At 39.0% G+C, this 19948-nt stretch overlaps 1 protein-coding gene across 1 annotated transcript in view; it reads left to right on the top strand.

Annotated features, from left to right (window-relative positions):
- LOC144075861 (contactin-3-like) overlaps positions 1 to 19948 on the top strand; it is a 36180-nt gene that overhangs the window by 3693 nt on the left and 12539 nt on the right. The window contains exons 2-13 of the mRNA XM_077603295.1: positions 2220 to 2356; positions 4045 to 4180; positions 10559 to 10734; positions 12090 to 12185; positions 12268 to 12471; positions 13073 to 13175; positions 13427 to 13611; positions 15060 to 15196; positions 16484 to 16613; positions 17276 to 17426; positions 17736 to 17863; positions 19112 to 19281. Of these exons, the coding sequence (XP_077459421.1) occupies positions 2302 to 2356; positions 4045 to 4180; positions 10559 to 10734; positions 12090 to 12185; positions 12268 to 12471; positions 13073 to 13175; positions 13427 to 13611; positions 15060 to 15196; positions 16484 to 16613; positions 17276 to 17426; positions 17736 to 17863; positions 19112 to 19281 (1671 nt within the window). The 5' untranslated portion in view covers positions 2220 to 2301. The remainder of the gene's footprint in view (positions 1 to 2219; positions 2357 to 4044; positions 4181 to 10558; positions 10735 to 12089; positions 12186 to 12267; positions 12472 to 13072; positions 13176 to 13426; positions 13612 to 15059; positions 15197 to 16483; positions 16614 to 17275; positions 17427 to 17735; positions 17864 to 19111; positions 19282 to 19948) is intronic.

The following is a 19948-nucleotide window of genomic DNA, read 5'->3' as shown; positions in this document are numbered from 1 at the left end:
ATCTAGAGCGAATTATTTGCTCGAAATTTTCCTCGTGTCTCGAGCATCTTGTAGGTAGAGCTGCTCGTATGTAGAGGTACCACTGTAGTACAGAATAAAAAGCTAAATAAAGTTCAAAAGAAATTGGGAAGTCATAGAACAAAACCGAACAAAGAACCAAACTGGTTAGAAATTGTATAAATAAGCAGTATTGCAATGGTCAGGGGGTAGAGTCCCACAGCTAGGGGAGAAGAGTGACTAAATACTTTAGAATCGATGGAAGTGAGATGGGTACAGGAGACAGAAGGGGGGACAACGTAAATGATAAGAGGAGTTCCCCTGAGGCACACCAGTAGAAACATGGTGTGATTTGGATTTGTGGAAACTAAATTTAACAAATTGTGTGTTGTCAGAAAGATAGGAGGCGAACCATGGGTTGGTTGTGTGGGTGATAGCAATAGAAAAAAGAAGGATACTGAGAGAAATGGCCACAAGAGCAGCAGTGAGGTTGGGGAGAACAAAAATTGAGAGAGAACCAGAAATCGGAAGCTACAAGGAGGTCATTATTTAATTTGAGTAAAGCTGTTTCAGTGCTATGAATGAGGCAGAGACCGGATTGAAACAGCCCGTAGATCAGACCTGGGCAATCCGGTCCTCCAAGGGTCACTGTAGGTGCAGGTTTTTGTTCCAACCGATCCAGAACAGACAGTTTAACTAAATTAGATTTCTGCTAAAACAAGAAACAGCTGACTGCAATACACTAATTGGACTTCTAAGATACCAGATTGGTGGAAAGGTTTCCTCGTATTGGGTGGAACGAAAACCTGCAATCACTGCGTCCCTTTGTGGAATTAATTGCCCATGTCTGCCGTAGATGGTATTTGTGACGTGATGGTCATGGAGTTGAGAGCCAACAGACTGTTTAAGAATTTTGGAGTTGAAGGTTACATTGGAAATGTAGTGAATATTATTGAAATTGGTGGTAACAAAAAATTATATCAAAAAGATGACAATGTTGATCGATAATTTGCATTTTGATCCCTTTGGATTTGATTGTGCTTGACAAATTGACATATAGATGTGTATCAATTTACCACTAAACTCTTAATTGTTTATGCTAAAAAAAGAATGGCACTCCGTCAAATGAAATTGGGAAATTTCAGCTGCATACCTGATAATATTTCACAAAATACTCATGGCAAAGTAGTTAGAAGACACTGTGTTAAAGGCATTTGTTGAAATCACAAAGGCAAAAGCAGTCTTCTGTTAACTGGGCATAGTATTTTTCATTGCAGAACTCATAAGTTTATGAATATGTTGTCATATGGCAGCCATGCCTGATAGGCTGTTGAAATGATGCTAATGGCGGCTCGCCCCTGGAACAGCAAACTCAAACAATGAAACATTCCAAAGGCCTTACTATAATATTTGCAGCATTTTACTTGCACACATTGATTCCAAAATAAAATCAATGCTTAGGACGCCTATTGGTGTAACTGGTGGGTTCCTTTATGCAATTTCCAGTGAGAAAACCTAAATGTCATTCTTATGGACATCCCACTCACTCGCCTTATGACGACGGTTCATGTTCATGAGTTTTCATTGAGTGCATGTGGGTGTGTGCATGAGTGTTTTTTTGTGTGTGTGTTTGACATTTCATAATTGCATCATTACTCATTCCATCTGCCCTCAATCCCCTCCTGCCATAAGCAAGCACATGGCAATTTGCAAACACATGCTCCAAGCAGGCAGACACTTGTCCTTGATTACAAACCTGGGTGAAATGGCATCCTTATTGGGTTGTCCAGTTCTACAACAGAATGTTAGGAAGACACATTCAGCCAATATGGGTACATTTATAATTGATTGGATAGTGTCCCATGTTAAGGGCCAAGTTTTTTTTGGCTGCCAGAATGTGAATTCGTACAAGTGACAGAGATGAGCTGTGGCGTGGGTTGCTCCTCAAATAGTTTAACATTGTCTACACTACCTTATTTAAGACACCTCTAGGTACACAGTGACCATAACCAAGGTAGGAAATGCAATGACATGCATCTTCATGGTATTTTCATATACAAAGTTACATTCCATTTTGTCATTCTACTTAATATTTCTGGTTCTTCTCTTTGCTCCCTATCCCTGATTAGGTTATAGAATCACATGAAACTGTAAGAATTGCATACATATGATTGGTTGTTAAATCTGGCATTTTAACCAAACAAAATTATTTTTTGGAACAGGTCAAGCATTGGCTCAACAAGATCACAAGTGCCATTTTAAAGCTTATTGGATGAAAGTGTCTTTTGCCCTTGGTTGCCAAAGATGATGTTGCCATGGAAACAGCTCCTTCTGTTATCGATCATCGAGTGTTTGACAGGTAAACCATACAGATATATCTTTTTTTATAGGTATAATGATTCTCTCCCCTTCAGACATTTACAGGTGCAGGATGCTTGCCAAGAAGAAGAAACTAATGTCTTAGTCGGAGAGGATGGGGAGATGGCAGTTAAAAACCTAACCTAGTCCTTCCATTTGGCCAACGAGCAGACATTTACCATTATACCGTACTTCTATTAGTATATATTGTACAGCTGAATCCGTTATTTTTGTTCTACGAAAGCCAAACATCCAGCAATACAAATATACCTGCTTTTGGCATATAAAAAATTAAACAGTGAACCCTAACACTATACCAAGTACCAGTTATTCATTAGCTCTATTTTTATGACTAGTGTGACACATGACATACTTCTTAATTTTGCTGATGCACAAAAAGTCAAAGTATTTGAAAAAGCACCATTGAGAGTGTGAATCTGGCCAACCTCATTCACCACAAATCAAAGCAAAGCACCTCTTCTCATTCCATTGAAATATCATGCACTGGGATGTAAAGTGGAGACGTCTTCGCGAAAAAGAACACAGCAATTCGTATGTGACTGGAGCATTATCGCTGTGAATGAAACAGAACGTAAATAGAAAACACCATTAATTTATTGGATGTCATTGACGGTGAAAGACGTCCAACATATTTAAACTTGAAGAACTGGCAGTGATCATTTACTCTGAGTCCCTTCCAAATAGAATGTTTTTCAAGTCTGTTGCCATCAATGGCGGCCAACATGGTAATATCAGTAAGATGACTAATGACTGAATCAATATAAAATCCCGCCATAAATTCAGAATGAATGGTGAGATGAAAAGCAACACGGAAATGTTAAAAGGGTTACCAAATTATAATACAGATATGCAGTTTAGATGTCGAAAAAATATATTTGATTCATGAAAAAGCAGCAGGAGAGAAGAATATTTTTCAGCTATATAGTCTATTGACAGACAACGTAAACAGAAGTTTGCCCTGCAGTTGACACGAGCAGAAGGTTTCTTTACTTTATTTGGTTTTGTTTCTGAAAACAGATGATGGTCTTGTCTGCAAGGCTTGAGGGATTACAATATTTTTTTGAATATTGAAGCAATAAAGAAGCTGAAATATGCTAAGCAAAATATTAGAAATACCTCTTATCATAGTGCCGTAAATGACCACATACACCTCCAACCTCAATTTCATTGGACATATTTGACAGTGACATTACTTAGAGTACATTATTTAGACTGGACCATCAACGTATTGAAACACTACTCTGGTCATCAAGACGATAAACTGTTATTCATGCCATGCTCTGCTCACAGTCTTTAAGGCAAAAGTTGCAATGCTGATTCTAATAATGATAACCCACGGAGACATAGTGAACTCAATGCTTTTTTTACTTTTAATGACTACTGCACACTGAAAGTTTCCACATTCAAATGTTCAGAAATGCAATAAAATAAATGCATTTCATGAGTGTTACACTTGAGGGTTGAGTCGGTAAACCCAACTATTCGCATGCAAGCATTTAAATCTTCAATTAAGTGTCACGTCACATGTATCTTGTGGATCAATGAATTCTAAGTATGTCACTACCTCTTCAGTTTAATTTAATAGAGCCACACAGGCACTGCCAAGCAGTTCACCAAACATAGACCCTGCAGAGCTCCCCTAATATGCAGTCATCCTGCTCTTCATAGATAGTCTGGACAGCGGGCTGTACAATGGTCCAAGATGGAGAATGGAGCCAGGCGATCTGTTCATTCCAGTGGACTCCATAGATGAAGAGGCAACTCTGACTTGTGACGCCAAGAGTACCCCACCTCCTCAGTACAGGTAGAAATGGATTCCAGCCATTCTTTTTTGTATATAGTAGTACTTTCATTTCAAATACGTCACCATTCTGTGTTGAAAAAAAGGATTAGAACGTTTTCATTTGCACAGCAATTAGCACCCTAGGCCATCAGTGCCACAAGAGGCTCTACTTGAACGCAGCCCCTCTAGATGCGCTATCGCATCACAGCATAGGGATAGTTCATCTACACTCGGTCAAGCGCGCCCTGAAGTTAATTTTCGTTCTGCGCACCCAGAAATAGTTTACAATTTACTCAAATCACAGATTCCAATTACTCACATACAGTGGGAATTTAATTATTCCAGATCGCTGTGCCTCTTCAGAGTTTTCTTTCTTTGTGTCGAGTGTAATTGTTATGAATTAAGTTGCTCTGATTCCTTTTGTTTTGTCTTTTCTCATTTTTTAACTGCATTGCCAAAATGTTGAGTTTCCATGCTGCATCTCAAATTTATGAGACTGCTCATGTTTCATTACAGTTAGCTTAAGCAAAAATCTGTTAGAACTGGTTAAATCGCATTCAGTGGTTGATGCTGAAATGACAAATTAGTATTAGGCCTGAAAGGTGGCCCTTGGGAAATGTTTCCCCATGCGAGGGGTTACAGAACCCAAAGTGCTTGAGAACCACTGTGCCAAAATAAGCATCACCAGCACTGGGCATTGAATTACTGCAGCACAGATGAGCCGAATGATAGCACAACGCTTTATGTAGGCTCATTATTTTTCAGTCTGTGTCTGAGACCAGGTATCTCCATGTAGTGATTAGAGGTGAATGGAGCACCTCAGCTTCTCTCTGCTTTTTCTCTTGAAGTGTAAATGAATCCCTATTGCTCCATTGCCCCGCTTTCCTTTTTTTCATCTCCCTTCCTTTCCATCTGACAGTCCTGTCACTCAATCAGAAAGATGAAGTTTCCATGATAGGAACACTGCTGCAGCGTGGGCAATAGCATGATATTAACAAAAAACAAAACAAAACTAAAAAACACTTGCACTCAGTTTTAAATAATGCAAGATGGACTCAATTTATTTTAAGAGTTGCCATAGTGGATGACTGCTTGGCACATTGCCTCAAGTGTTCAATTCCTGTGTGGAGTTTATATTTTAATCTGTTTCTAGGTATATTTTCTCCAGTTTTGAAAAACATACTAAGCAAAGTAGGTTAATTAAACCTTTTAAAATGCTCTTAGGTATGGATGTGACCATGAACGGTTGTTTTGCTCTTTTTGCTAACAACTTCAAGTTGTACAACGTCGCCTTCTGCCTGTAGTCGGCCCTGGATAGGCTCCCGCATCTCTGTGATCCACTTGAGGTTAATTATTACAGATGATGGGTGCATGAAAGCTCTTAAGATGTTTTTGGAATGAAACACAAGCATGAACTTCACTTTTGATGCTTTATTTAGTCTTTTGCTTTCATCTAGATAATGAATTGAGTACAGTACTTTTCGAGTGCATTTAAGTGACTTAAAATAATATGGCATGCTTTAGTAATAACTACAGCATTGTTTTTAAAATTGGTTAACAATCGCAGTACACCTGAATAGCTAAAAAAATGTAAGTGGAACTTGTATAGTTTGAGAACCAATGCTTTTGGCAACATCAAGTGGAATATTCATAATGTATAACTTAAAAGAAAGCTAAGCGTGAAAGGAACAGCATTTTCAATTGAATTTTAAAAGCAGGAAAATAAAAATACATAGTTACCTGGTCACATCTGAAAAAAAGAAATAAGTGTTCCTAGGTCAGCCAGATGTTTGCTGACTGAGTGTTATGGTTCACAAAGGCGAAAGCAAGGTAAGACAAACAACTCAAACCAAGGAGGCATGTTACAATATTTATTGAACCCAAAAGACACGTGAACACAAAAAGGAATTCTCAAAAATGGAATAAAATAATATTGGTTTGTGACATGAGGTCGGCAGAGATAACTGAGGCAATGGGAGGAAAAAAAAAGTTTTTTAAAAGCCACTCAATACCAACACAAGGCAGAGGATCAAAAAGAACAGTAACAAGCAAATCAAAAATAAGACAAAACCCACAAATGAAGAGTAGGAAAAAGCAAAAGAGCAGGATATTACAAATTGGCAGCGAGGCAATATCTCTGCACCCTTCTCTTGGATAGCCTGTGTCTTAATACCCTCCTGATGAGATGGGATGGTGGTGCGACACCAGAGACTACAGACATAGTTACACACCTGGGCTCCAAAATACAAGAAACAATTAACTGGCAGCAGTACATGAAACTGAGAAGGGTCTCATTCTGGAAATAGGCAATAACAGTAAACCTCACAGAGTGTATTTTCTTTAGATATTATTTTTGTATTACTATATTTTTAGCACTATAAACTACACTTAAGTACTTATTCTGGTAGTGCTTAATGACCTTGAAAGAACCTATTTTGATGGATTGTACTGCTCCAGCAAAGTGCTCAAAACACTCAATCATCAAACCCATAAATAACTCAATATAAAAAAGTAAATAAAGAAATAATTACACTGTTAAAGGATAAAGAACAATTGACAAATGCAGTACATTCTTGCACGAATGGACTTTACAAGTGCACCTTATGCGTGAAAATAAATGCTCATTATTAGTGCTTCTTATAATTCGATGCATTTAAACTTCACATTAATTCTGCTCTGTTTGGGACCATTTTGAAGGTTAATAGAAATAAGAACTCGCTTAAATATAAGAGAATTGAAGTTGAATTTCTCTCTTTAGTTGTGTAGCCGTATTTGCCTTTGCTGCCTATTATGGGATTTTACTCTGTCTTCGACCTCCCACAACATGTAGGGTCATAAGGTTATCTTAAATACATACCAAACCTGCTATTCTCGACAGTAAACACTCATTGACATTCAATGTTTTGAATGTATTCCTTAAGAACTGTTTTTCCATGAAAAAACATTTTAAAGCTTGCAATTATGTCTTCATGTCTTTCATTTACACTTAAAGAGGCAGCCCAACACTTTTTAGGAAAAAAGGAAAGAAGTTGTATTTTAAAGAGAAAACATTCAAAATAAGCCATGTCCTTGAACTTTTACGAAGTCTGTTTTGGAATTTAAGAGAAATGAGGGCTGTAATACCAGATAGTCTTTGATTTTTATTGAGCTTTTTCACTTAGTTCAAAAAAGATAGTGTCCCTTCTAGCTCACTTAGCACCAGTTGTTTGATATTCTTATTTTACCATTCAGTTAGAATAAATATTTATGCCTGGTTAAAAGTACTGCAAATCCTACCACTGTGCCATCGTACTCATTTTTCTAAGCAAATGTTATTGTATAGTCGTTGTAGGTTCATGTTAGAGGTGAAACAATGTCTGTTTTATGTACATCTAATGTGATAATATTGGAGATAATATTCAGAATGCCTCTTACAACCTCAGTGTTTTGTTACTCTTAAAACCCCACAAGGGAATTTTAGTTTTGAGACACTGTGTATTTATTTCATTCATCTTCCATACCACGCTACCTCGAAAGAGTGTATTTATTTCAAGATTAATTAAAAGAAAAGAAAGGGAGTTGTTAGAATAATTGTGCATACATGTTAGCATTTATGCCTTCTTTTTCAAATCTTATTCATATAGTCAGTCTTCAGGTAGATACATCTTATCTTGGCAGCCCTCCTGAGCCATGAAGTCCCCACATACTCTACGTTATCGTGCGTCCCTTCTCTTGTTTTCCCCGCTCTTTTTGTTTCCCCAAATAAAATGAAGAGGAAGCTTGGATTGGGAGCGCTAAGCAACTCTCTATGAGACAGACCACAGTGACTTCCCTATCTGTGTTTCTCACCAATGTAAGTTAAGATAGAAATAAAAGGAATAAAACCGGCAATTAATGCAATATTAAAACATGTCTGTAATGTATTTGCATAAATTAAGAAGTCTTATAAATCTTGGCCATAAATGAGCATCTATAGAATATAGCTGGACCAATGAAGAATCATAAATAGACGTTAAAATATCATTGGCTGGCAAATACTGAATCTGAAGTTGCCCTGGAAACCAGATAACCTTTATCAACAGTGTCTATAAACCTTAAACGTGAATTAATCCTACAGTAGGACAGCCTTTTTCAGTGAAGATAGAAGACCATTCGTGGGAGGTGGTCCTCTTGAGAGGTCTGAGATCCTTATGGGAGCTGGCAACTGCACGAAAGCCTTCCAATCATCTGGCTCTTAAAACTGAAGGATAATTTCACTCACAAAAATGATCTAAATGAATTAGACTGTCTTGATTGGCAGTCTAAGGCCAAAGTCGGGTCACGGGGGTCCTGGAGCACCTTTGGGGAGTAGGCAGCAGAAATGGTGAATTAGTTGCCAACCAATCACAGAGCATAAACAGAAAAAAGGTGGGAGGAAACCAGGGCACCCAGAAAAAACAGCACACAGGACGTTTGGAATCGACCACGGATTTAACCCTGGCTCTCAGAACTATGAGGCCGATGTGCTAACTTCTTTTTCCACCGTGATGCTCAAAATTAGAGGGATACAGTAATTCAAATCGAAAACTCGATTATCGCGGTTAATGTAGACCAGACTTGGCCGCGATAAACGAAAAAACACGATGTAGGGTCACCCCTATTTAAAAAAAAAATATATATATGTATATATATATACGTATATATACGTGTATATATATATATATATATATATGTATATATATATATATATACATGTGTATATATATTCACATTTTTATGAACTCTAAAAAATGTATTTATGTATTCATTTTTTACATAGTGAATCCGTGATAGCTGAAGCCGCGATATTCGAGGGATTACTGTAACATTTTATTATTATTTAGTGTCCAAGAAGCAATACTGTTAAGGCTTAATAAAATGTACATTTGTTTACATCTGACCATGTCTTTGGCAGGTATAATGTTTTCTTCATCAGTCCTTCCTGTAATGTCTGTTGCTGGCCAGCTTGGGTATTCTATTACAGAGCCCAGATGTGTGCGGAGCTCCCTGCTTCGCACCTGCATTTCATCTCGCCAGCAGAGCATTTTAACATAGGGGATCCAGAAGAAGGGTGCCAAGTTATTCCCTTGCTACTCACCAGTTCCAATTTTTTATGTTGTGCCATTGTTCTTGATATTCCTAGATGTGTTTTGTATTGTTTTTCGATGATTAATTGTTATACAGTGTTTTGTGTCCTCTGCCTTGTGTAGTTGGCAGTTTTGGCAGTTTTATTTCTTTTTTTTTGTATTATACCCTTGGGTTTTGTTAAATCCCAGATGACTTTTTTGTCACGGACCCTTTTTGTTACTTGCCCTTACTTAAACAACAAGGGCAACTCTCTCCTGAACAAACCTTAATTTATAGGTTGATGCATACCAGCATTTTGCAAATCACAGCCCAGTATCGACTCACCTCATCTCATTTTCTGAACCGCTTTATCCTCATTAGGGTCGCGGGGGATGCTGGAGCCTATCCCAGCTGACTCCGGGCTAGAAGCAGGGGACACCCTGAATCGGTGGTCAGCCGATCGCAGGGCACAAGGAAACGGACAGCCATGCACACTCACACCCATACCTAGAGGCAATTTAGAGTGTCCAATCAGCCTACCATCCATGTTTTTGGAATGTGGGAGGAAACTGGAGTACCCGAAAGGAAACCCACGCAGGCCCGGGGAGAACATGCAAACTCCACACAGGTGGATCGACCTGGATTTGAACCCAGGACACCAGAGCTGTGTGGCCGCTGCGTTAACCGGTTCTGTAAGGAAGGCAGGATAATGTACAAAATAAATGAATGGGTGGATTTTCTTGTAGCTTTATAACTTTTTTTGTCAGTCACTTTTATTTTAGAGGTTTAAAAAGAAAACAATAAATGTGAAGTAGTGCTACAACAATTACAGTGCCTAGTCTAAGTCTTAAAAACTGTTTTTTCAAGTTTCTTTTTTTTTTTACATTGTTTTTGAAAAAGATGCATTTTGAGGTACTCGGTTGATTCGGCGAAACTTCCGTTCGGCCGAATGACCGTTCGGTGGAACGTCCATTCGGCGACTTGTCCATCTGTCAAACGTCCGTCGGCGAAACGTCTTTAGGCGAATCATCCGGCCACGGCATTTTGAGGCTGTCTTTTTGGAAATCATGATAGGGCGGCCCCGAGACAGCTGGGATTGGCTCCAGCACCCCCGCGACCCTAATGAGGATAAAGCTGTTCAGAAAATGAGAGATGAGATACTAATCCTAACATTTAACTTCACACTTAGAATTTCAACCTGACCTCCGTTGAGGTATACCTGTATTATTTATAATTGAGGTGTTTTTATTCAGCTTGCATTATACTGCCTTTTTGGTTTTAGGGAATGGATGCTTCATCTTGCCACACACTGAAGGTATATCTTTGCCCCCACAGATGGTCGCTGAATGGGACTTTCATAAATCTGAGCCTGGATCGACGGAGGCGTCTGTCAGGGGGCAACCTCATTATAAGCAGCCTGGACCGCTACCAGGATGTAGGCGTCTACCAATGTATGGCCTACAACACTGCAGGAGCAATCCTTAGTAGGCGAGCACATCTCAAGTTTGCCTGTAAGTCATTTCCTGACACTTTGTGTCACTTTATGGCGCTCGTCACTCAGAGGTGGTGCAGCTGTCGCACTCAGTCAGCAAATAATGCAGAGGCACATGCTGCAATTATTTGCAATATTTATCAGACTCCCACTGCCTTAGTGTGAAGCTGCATCAAATGTTAATGTGTGTTTGGGAGCTTAAATGTGAAGACTTCTGAATCATCACTTTATACTTCATGACGATTTAAAAAAAAAGGCATGTTTTCTTATATCCACGGCATGCTATGTCGTTGGATCATCTGGGACTAGGTCAATTGCCAAACACACAATATATTTTACACAGTATACATTATTGTGTTCGTCACATAGTTAGTAAGAACTCTTCTAATGCAGATCACCTCCACTTCAAACCATTTAGCCTTGCACCATCAGTTTCAATCATTAAGCAAATCGACTGCTGACTTTTGGGACAGTTTGTTGAAAGTGAGGTTTGTAGAAAATTTAAACATACATGTAAATGGTACAAGCCTTTTTTCAGTAGCAGTATTTCCGTTAGAACCTCTTAATCTTCACTGATGGGCACTTAGATGTTTTTCAATGCAAATATATTTCGTTGCTACCAGTGATCCACTGCGACAAGGACTAGACAATGCAAATGCTGTGGTTTCAATTAGAAGTTTAAAGTCATTACAATTAATCGTGCTAACCAAATATAAATCAACAAAAGTTTACTCTTGATCTGTTTTGTTTCCTATTTCCAATTGTTTTAAGTGTCTCGGGCTGGTAAGGGGAGCATGCAAGAGAGCAGTGTATTTAAGGCAAATTCACAGAATGCTATGCAATAGACTTTTGCTCAGTTATTGATAATTACACATTTATTGTCCCTGTTAGCGACTTACTCCTTTTCAATCTAGTAGTAGTCTTGATGTGTTCACCACTTCATAAGGTATTAATTTTTATTATCTGTTTTTTTTTGTTTAAAACCCCTATCTAATGAAAGTGTAGTGATTGGTGACACCCCTAGCTTGCCGCAAATGTACAAATGTGCAAGCACAATGTCGCTTTGTTCTATAGATTCTGAACTTGTCAGAATGTACAAAGGATTGAATAGTACTGTCTAGCACATCTCCTCTCTATCAGTTTATGGGTGCCATTTTAGGAGATATTTTCAGTTGGAGTGAAGTCTATCTGTGTTACTCTCCCCATTTTTGCATTGCTCAGCCATGGCTGAAGTGCAATTCCCCCAACAATCCTTTTTAATGGATTTGTGTCAGTGTGCTGCTCAAAGCTTTTACCCCTGTTTCTTTTCCGCTCTCACAGTCTGTATGTCAGATCCTGTCATCATGTCCCTTTTGTCTTTTTATTCTACTGCAGACTTGGATCATTTCAAAGTGCACACCAGAAGTGGTGTGTCGGTCCGAGAGGGACAAGGAGTGGTGTTGCTTTGCGGAACGCCTACTTCCTCAGGAGGTTCAAAACAAACCTTTAGTTCAAGTGATCTCAACTAAAGTCTTGCATTACATTGATTAATATATGTCCACTCTTGTCCCAGATCTTTCATATGCGTGGGTTTTTAATGAGTACCCATACTTTGTCCAGCAAGACAATCGCCGCTTCGTATCTCAGCAGACGGGAAACCTTTATATCGCCAAAGTGGAGCCATCCGACGTAGGCAACTACACCTGTGTTGTGATGAATAGCATCACAAAGGGCAAAGTTCATAGCTCGCCAACATCTCTCATTCTCAGGACAGATGGTAAGAAGGAGAAATGTTTGATTCTCTTGTTGCATGGTATTATTTGTGTTCACTTTCAAAATTCAAAACAAAGCCCTTTTTTTGTTTCTGTTGTTGTTTCCCTCTTAAGTTAAATCACCAAGTAAGAAGTCCTTTTGAAAAAAATAGTAGTTTGTCCTTTGGATTTTGTCTTAGGGCAAGAAAACTATTGGCGCCATATCTCCAGGGGCACTTTGGTGATGTTCTCCTCTGGAACACTGTCTCAAAAATAGTGACTACAGATTGGCTTTGTAATGAATTAAATATATGTCATACATCACTTGACTTTTAGAATGAATTTTGCTGTGCCCGACCTCTTACTTTCCACCCATTGCACTCTGGTGTACATGCCTTCAGTTCCATCAAAGGTTTAAAATAGACACGCTGTCCAGCATTCAAAATCTATGCCACTGGTGACTAAATTTAAATTATTTCACACAACATTGTTGCGAATGGTCTCAAGTGACTTTATACATTGCGGTTATCCATATGTCTTTTGTTCCTGTGTTGCTTTTTACGGTCCAAGATTCAAACTATACAACTTGTAAGTCCTGAATAATGGACGAATGCTTCCTCTTCACAGGAGTAATGGGTGAATACGAGCCAAAAATAGAAGTTAATTTCCCAGACAATGTACCCGCAGCAAAAGGATCAACAGTTACGCTGGAGTGTTTCGCTCTCGGGAAGTAAGCTGGATTCCTCGATGCTTGTTTTCAATCCTTTGCCATTAAATGAGAAACTAGTGGAGAAAAAAAAATACTGTGTCAATTATATTTTTTTCACTGGAGCATTTTAAACCTTGACGGGTCTGAAAACTTGTCAAACAGATTTATTTTGTTGACGGTTTCTTCTACGTTCCTTTCAGGAACTTCAATCACCTTAGGGCCCCGCTATGAAAACTAAAACTAAAATGAAAGTATGTGCTGTCTCCTCACAGTCCTGTCCCAGAGATCACCTGGAAGAGGGCCAATGGAGTTCCATTCCCCAGCAAAGTCAAAATGAAGTATGCCAATGCAGTGTTGGAGATCCCCAGCTTCCAGCAGGAAGATACTGGAGGATATGAGTGTGTGGTTGAAAACAAGATGGGAAAGAATACAGCCACAGGTCGTCTGGTTTTCTATGGTACTCTACATTTAATTTAAAATCATACAAGTCCCTAAGCTGCCTCATTGTGTAAAGGTTCACTCGTCTGACTTCGGTGCGGGCAGGCGCGGGGTCAATTCCCGCTGGTGGCGGTATGATTGGGAGTGCGGATGGTCATTTGTCTCTCTGTGTGCCCTGCGCCTGACTGGTGACCAGTTTAGGGTGGAGTCTGCCTTTCGCCCAAAGACAGCTGGGTTAGGCTCCAGCAACCCCCCCAACCCTTTCGAGGATGGGCGGTATGGAAGATGAGATGTTTTTAAACATTAATTTCATTTAAAGTTCCTTCTTCCTTGTCTCTGTGAAAAAAGTATCAATAAACATGCTACTTCACATTAAAATTGGTAAATCATTAAAAACAGCCAAATTACCCCAACAACCTCTCTCCCATTATTATTTATTAACCGGTTGACTTTTCAAGTAAATGCATCCCCTTCTTGAAGCTCACTTAATGTTTTAATGTTTAATTATCTGTCGCTTGGCAAAACTGTAAAAATAATCTTGTTTTGCACAACTGGCTTTACAATAAAGATACATTTACAAGGCCTTGCAACTTCCCTTTCTATTTTTCACTATTTTGAATCAAAACCATTATCATGAAATTTGTATGGATTTTGAGAGCTCCACTTAATGAAACCAAGCATGAATTGGTGACTGATGTCGAGTAAAGTGACTTGATCACCTTTTCTTGAATACTTTAAATTGACATTCTGCCATCAAACTGTCAATCTTCAATAACAAAATGTTACCATGCCAGAAAGCCCAGCTTGGCCCAGAGCAGTTTATCAAATTCCCAATGAGTTGTCATTTTTTATGACTGCACCAAAATCAGGATGTGGCAGTTTTACCGCCTGATGCAGCTCTTGTACAGTGTCTAGAAAAATAGAGGCTTACATTTGAACTTCCTTGCATCATATTGCACAGTTCTTAGGAAACTCTCGTGTGTAAATAACTACTGCAAATCCAATTATTGAGGAGACTTCAAATCAGTTGTGCCTGATAGTTGTGCAATGGTCTTGCTTTTATATCTGTAATTTTTCCCGAGTGACATGAATGAAAAATGCACTTTGGTCATTTAATGAGTGTCATAAAACCTGGTTTTTCCTATACAGTCTAGATGAACTGGAGGGGAGAATCTTATATTTCAGTTATTTTATGACGGTTTTACTGTTTTTTTTAGGCATGCTGTATGTTTGCTTGTGAATTTGCAAATGGGATAAAATTGAACTGGATATGCTATTGTAAAGGACCTAAGGATGTTTCTCCAATAATTTGTTGGTGGAAATGGTTGAAAAGTTGTGAAAGAGCTATGACAAATTGTAGGCTGGTTATACTCAGTTTGAGTGTGCTTTTATTCAACCTATTTTTAATGTGGTGACACCATTTTTGCCCCATCCAAATATCTGAGCTTCCTGTTTGTATTCCCTCAGCCAAGCCCCAGTGGATTCAGACCATGAAGGACACAGCTCTGGCTATTGAGGAGAATTTAAACTGGGAGTGCCGGGCCAGTGGCAAACCCAAACCTATTCACACGTGGCTGAAGAACGGCCAGCAGCTCCTCTCCAGGGTAAATTTGTATCTTGTGCTCACCAATGTTTCATTCTAGATACTTAATCTTTCTCTTAAAATAATTCTTTGATTTAGTTGTCTATCTTTTAACGCCTGCCATCAGAAACATTGCAGGTTTCCCAAGTGCAATTGAGAGCACGATGGAAAGAGACTGTAAACATATCACCGAGTGATGAGACATGGTACCCTGTCTACCTCAGCAGATCACACAGTGCAGCACTGTGGTCCCCACAGAGTTCACTCCATTTCATCTGAATGGAGTCACTTGCTGCTCTTCATTATTCATGCCGCATATTCAAGACTTTCCTGATTAAGGGACAGTGAGCTTAATCCAGTTTGAAATAAACCTTGCTGCCACAGCATTTGTAATATACTGTATAGTGAGAAACAGCTTTACGCATGATTTTCTTTAACACGACAGAGATTTATTTATTATAATTTAATTTTTGCATTTAGTTTAATTGGTGAAAATAAATTATTTATTCATTCATTTTATGAACCGCTTTATCTTCATTAGGGTCGCCCCGGGTGCTGGAGCCTATCCCAGGTGACTCAGTGCCAGAGGCAGGGGACACTCTGAATCGGTGGCCAGCCAATCGCAGGGCACAAAATAATTTATATTTATGATAATAAAATGTTGCAATTGTATGTGTAACAGAGGGCAGAATACATTAGACTATGTATCTCTGTCGTCGCTTCATCTAGTTGTGGTAAAGTTGGGGATGAGAACAGGGTTGGCTTGTGTAAATGAATCTCAATATGATCATTCAAGTTATTTATTCATTCATTTTCTGAACTGCTTACCCTCACAATGTTCACGGGGGTGGCTGGAGCCTATTCCAGTTAAAAATGGGCACCAGGGTGTAGGCCAGTCAATCGCAGGAGACAGAAAACCATTCACACACTCATACCTAGGGGCAATTAAGAGTGTTCAACCAGCCTACCCTGCAACTTTTTGGGATGTGGGAGGAAAACCCACGTAAGTCCGGGGAGATAATGCAAATTCCACACAGTGACGACTGCCCTGGGATCGAACACTCAATCCCAGAACTGTGAGGCCGACGTGCTAAACTCTCGTCCGTCAGGCCGCCTTCGTTAGAGTTAACGAGGCAATATTTGGCAGGCATAGATGTGGTTCAAGACTGATTCATTCCATATTAGTAAATCTGCTGTTGATCTATGCCCAATACGATGCCTACTGTAATAAGCTTTCCTGGAGTCTGCTGAGCAAAGCAAAAGCTATCTTAAGTGTCAGGCAATAATTGTTTCCTTTCATCCCTCACAGGATAGGTTCCTTGTGAAGGACGGCACTCTATCCATGTCTGTGCTAACGCTTTCCGATGCCGGAATGTACCAGTGTGTGGCTGAAAACGAGCACAGCATTATATATTTTGCTGCTGAACTAATGGTTTTGGGTAAGGTGGCATTTATCTATCCCTTTAATCATCAAATCATTGCTGCTTCAGATTTTAAAGGTCATTTTATTGACATTCTGAAAGGTGGTCAGGCTTAGTGGATAATGGGGTCAGTCAGGATGTATTGTGCCGGTCAAACACATTTAAAATGTATTGTTTCATACTTACCTCCCAAAGAAGACTAAAATGCCAACATTTGATAGTTTAAAATGGATAAATAAAAATGTGTGTTGAAGAATTATTTTAATACGTTGCTGATGCGGTAGCAGCACATTTGCCTGACTTAGGTGCAGGCAGTGTGGGATCGATTCCCGCTCGTGGCAGTGCGATTGTGTTTGCGACTGGTTATCTGTCTCTCTGTGAGCCCTAAGACTGACTGGCAACCAATTTACAGTGTCATCTGCCTTTTGCCTGAAGATAGGCTCCAGCAACCCTGACAAGGATAAATGAATGGATGGATTTCATTTGTTTTATTGCATTTTAGAGATTACAAGCAATTTGATTTCAGAAACAGAGTACGTACTTTCAGAAGTTGAGCACTGTCAAAACAAACTAAACAAATTGACCTTTACTAGTTAATCTCATTCCAAGACATTATGCTTGCACAAAATAATGTACCAATTTATGTCCTTTCCTGAAGTCTACTTTTCGTTTGCCTTCAGCCTCCCCTCCAGACTTCACTGGGACTGTTCTTCGAGCTCTGCTTAAGGCCAAGGCTGGAAGTACAGTTACACTGGAGTGTAAACCCCAAGCATATCCATTGGCCAGCATTTTATGGAAGAAAGGAAACCTCCCCATTCTCACCAATAACAGGTAACCACTAAATAAACTAATTTAAATGAACTACAACCAGATCCCTAAATGTATATTCAGCCCAGAGTCATGATTAGATCACCCAAACATTGCGCTACTACTCTACTGGCAATCTGACTAACTTGGCATCTCCAGGCAACAATAAGTCTGCAATTGATTAATAAACCCTGTAAGCACACACAAGTGTGCTCTCTGACTTTCTCAGGCTCTGGACTCTAGTCTGAACTCTTAACATTATTTCATGATAAAGTCACTTGGAATTAATTGGATTTGGCTCCAAAACTGCTGTGTGTTTTTACACTCTTCTAGGATCACTCTTTCACCAGAGGGAACACTGAGGCTTGCCAATTTGAGCAAGTCAGATGCAGGCAGCTACACATGCTTCGCTAGGAATAGATTTGGCATGTCAAGTACAACTGGAAGGCTTCTGGTTACAGGTATGCTTGGTTTAATAGCAAAATTTGCGTGCATCACACAGATAGTTAGCTATTAAACCCCATTCTGTAGACCCTGCAATAACTTTCAACTGAATTCAGCTTTGTTTAAATTTTCCTAAGGACACTGAGTTTTTTAACACTGTAAATTAAACAAAAGGTGGATAAATGTTACTGTTTGTAATTATAACTTTTATAAGAATCACTATTGTGATTTTTTTCTATGGTTAGGAATACATTTTAGGACTAATCTTCATCTAGTGTACATTTACATGTAATTGATGACTATCTCAGGAAAATTGTGTAACAAGGTGAGGTAACAAACGAGGATCCTTAAAACAGACCTCCGATTGATACAAAAAATAAAACTAAACTAATATCTGATGGCGAGTGGAATAAAGCAACAACATTTTATACTGGTAGAGAAATCCACAAAAGCTCGAAACATGCCTCTATCTACCTACACCCAGTGCTTAACCACGCTGTGCCGTTTTGGCATGTACTCCCTCCTCTTCTTGGAGTTCCCTTTTCCTTGTCTTTGGCCTGCTTGTGCTCCACTTTTCTCCATGGTTGCAGTTTCTGAATGTTCACTGTTTCTTTGAACCTTGGTTTACAATCACATTATGATGAACTAAAAGTTAAATTTGAAACTGGGCTACCAGTTTCATGCTGATTTTTGTAATTTAAAAGAAATGATTGATAAAAATTAAGGTATAGGATTTCGAACTCCTGGAAAGATATTTAGCCCAACCGGTACATAATTTAACCACCACATCCACACTCTTGTTTTGCTGCTCAAAGAAACATACCCAGCTCACTAAAGTGTGCTCCTGACAGCTTTTTTGCTGCCATGACTTATTCACTATTGCCAAATTGAAATTTTACTGGTAATATGTTGTACTTTTGGGCAATATACAATCAATTAAACTTGATGAAAGGTGATCAACTTTGTTGAAAAACACGAGAATCTTTGGTGGTTCTAATAGACAAACCAACTAGTTTTCATGTTGAGAACTTGCGTATACTTTTGGTTTTATCACTATGTCAGCCCTTTTGCAGCAAAGAATATTTATTTATTGTAAGACCTGCAGAGGGAAATAGAAAAGCTTGACATTAATATTTTATGATTAAGAAATGGTTAAAAGGTACTGCGCAAACATATACCAAAAGTTATTTGTAATACAAGCTGTGCAACAAAAATATATATAGATACGTATCTATTAGATGCATACATATATTTCTTTGTCCTAGATCCAACTACATTCATCCAAGCCCCAATAGACATGGAAATCATCGTGGGCGAAAGTATCGTGCTACCCTGTCAGGTGACCAGCGATCCTGTTCTCGACGTTTCCTTTTCATGGGCCTTCAACGGACAGCTTATCATCAGTGATGACGGTCACTTTGAGCTGGTGGGCGGGGTGAGTGACCTTCGGCTGTGTTCCTCTTAGAATGCATGAATGGGCAATTGGCACCACTTTTCATACGTGCTTGCACTTCATCTATGCTGTCCATTTGAAGACATTTCTTGACATTGAGACAGTTCTTGAAGTTAGAGTGCAATTTATTGGATGTGCTTCAGTTCTTCTTGAATTAACCTATAAACTGTGGGATGAGGAGCCCGTTAGATTCCATTTTAATCTTATGAATTTGTGTCCCTTGCTTTGTCAAAATGCACCTTTGTTTTCTCTTGTGTTTAGTTCTTTCTTGAATAGCTTGGTTGCGCTTGTCCTTTTGGATGTTACTTTGAAGCGAATACACACAATTAAAGGTGCCCTACAAAAGAACGAATGAATGGCAAAGCCCCAAATGACAGTACAATTTCGGAACGCCCTCACACACTTCCAGATTAATCATTCTTTTTATGTGTTTGTGTCTGTGTGTGTGGGAGGCCGGGGGGTTTCTTATCTGAACATAGACTCGCTATCCCTTGAATGTCCTAAGCTCAGAGAGATTATCAACTTAACTTTGCTGCTTCAAGGAATCACATTTTCATAATTAAACCATGTTGGCACAACTCTCAGTTTTTTGCCAATGCCAAAGGAACAATTTATATATATAGTATGTATTCTAAAATCAATTTTAATT

The sequence above is a fragment of the Stigmatopora argus genome, chromosome 1 (genome assembly GCF_051989625.1).
Source record: "Stigmatopora argus isolate UIUO_Sarg chromosome 1, RoL_Sarg_1.0, whole genome shotgun sequence".
NCBI lineage: Eukaryota > Metazoa > Chordata > Actinopteri > Syngnathiformes > Syngnathidae > Stigmatopora > Stigmatopora argus.
Note: the sequence above shows the minus strand (reverse complement) of the source record. Positions and strands in the feature narration are given on the sequence as shown.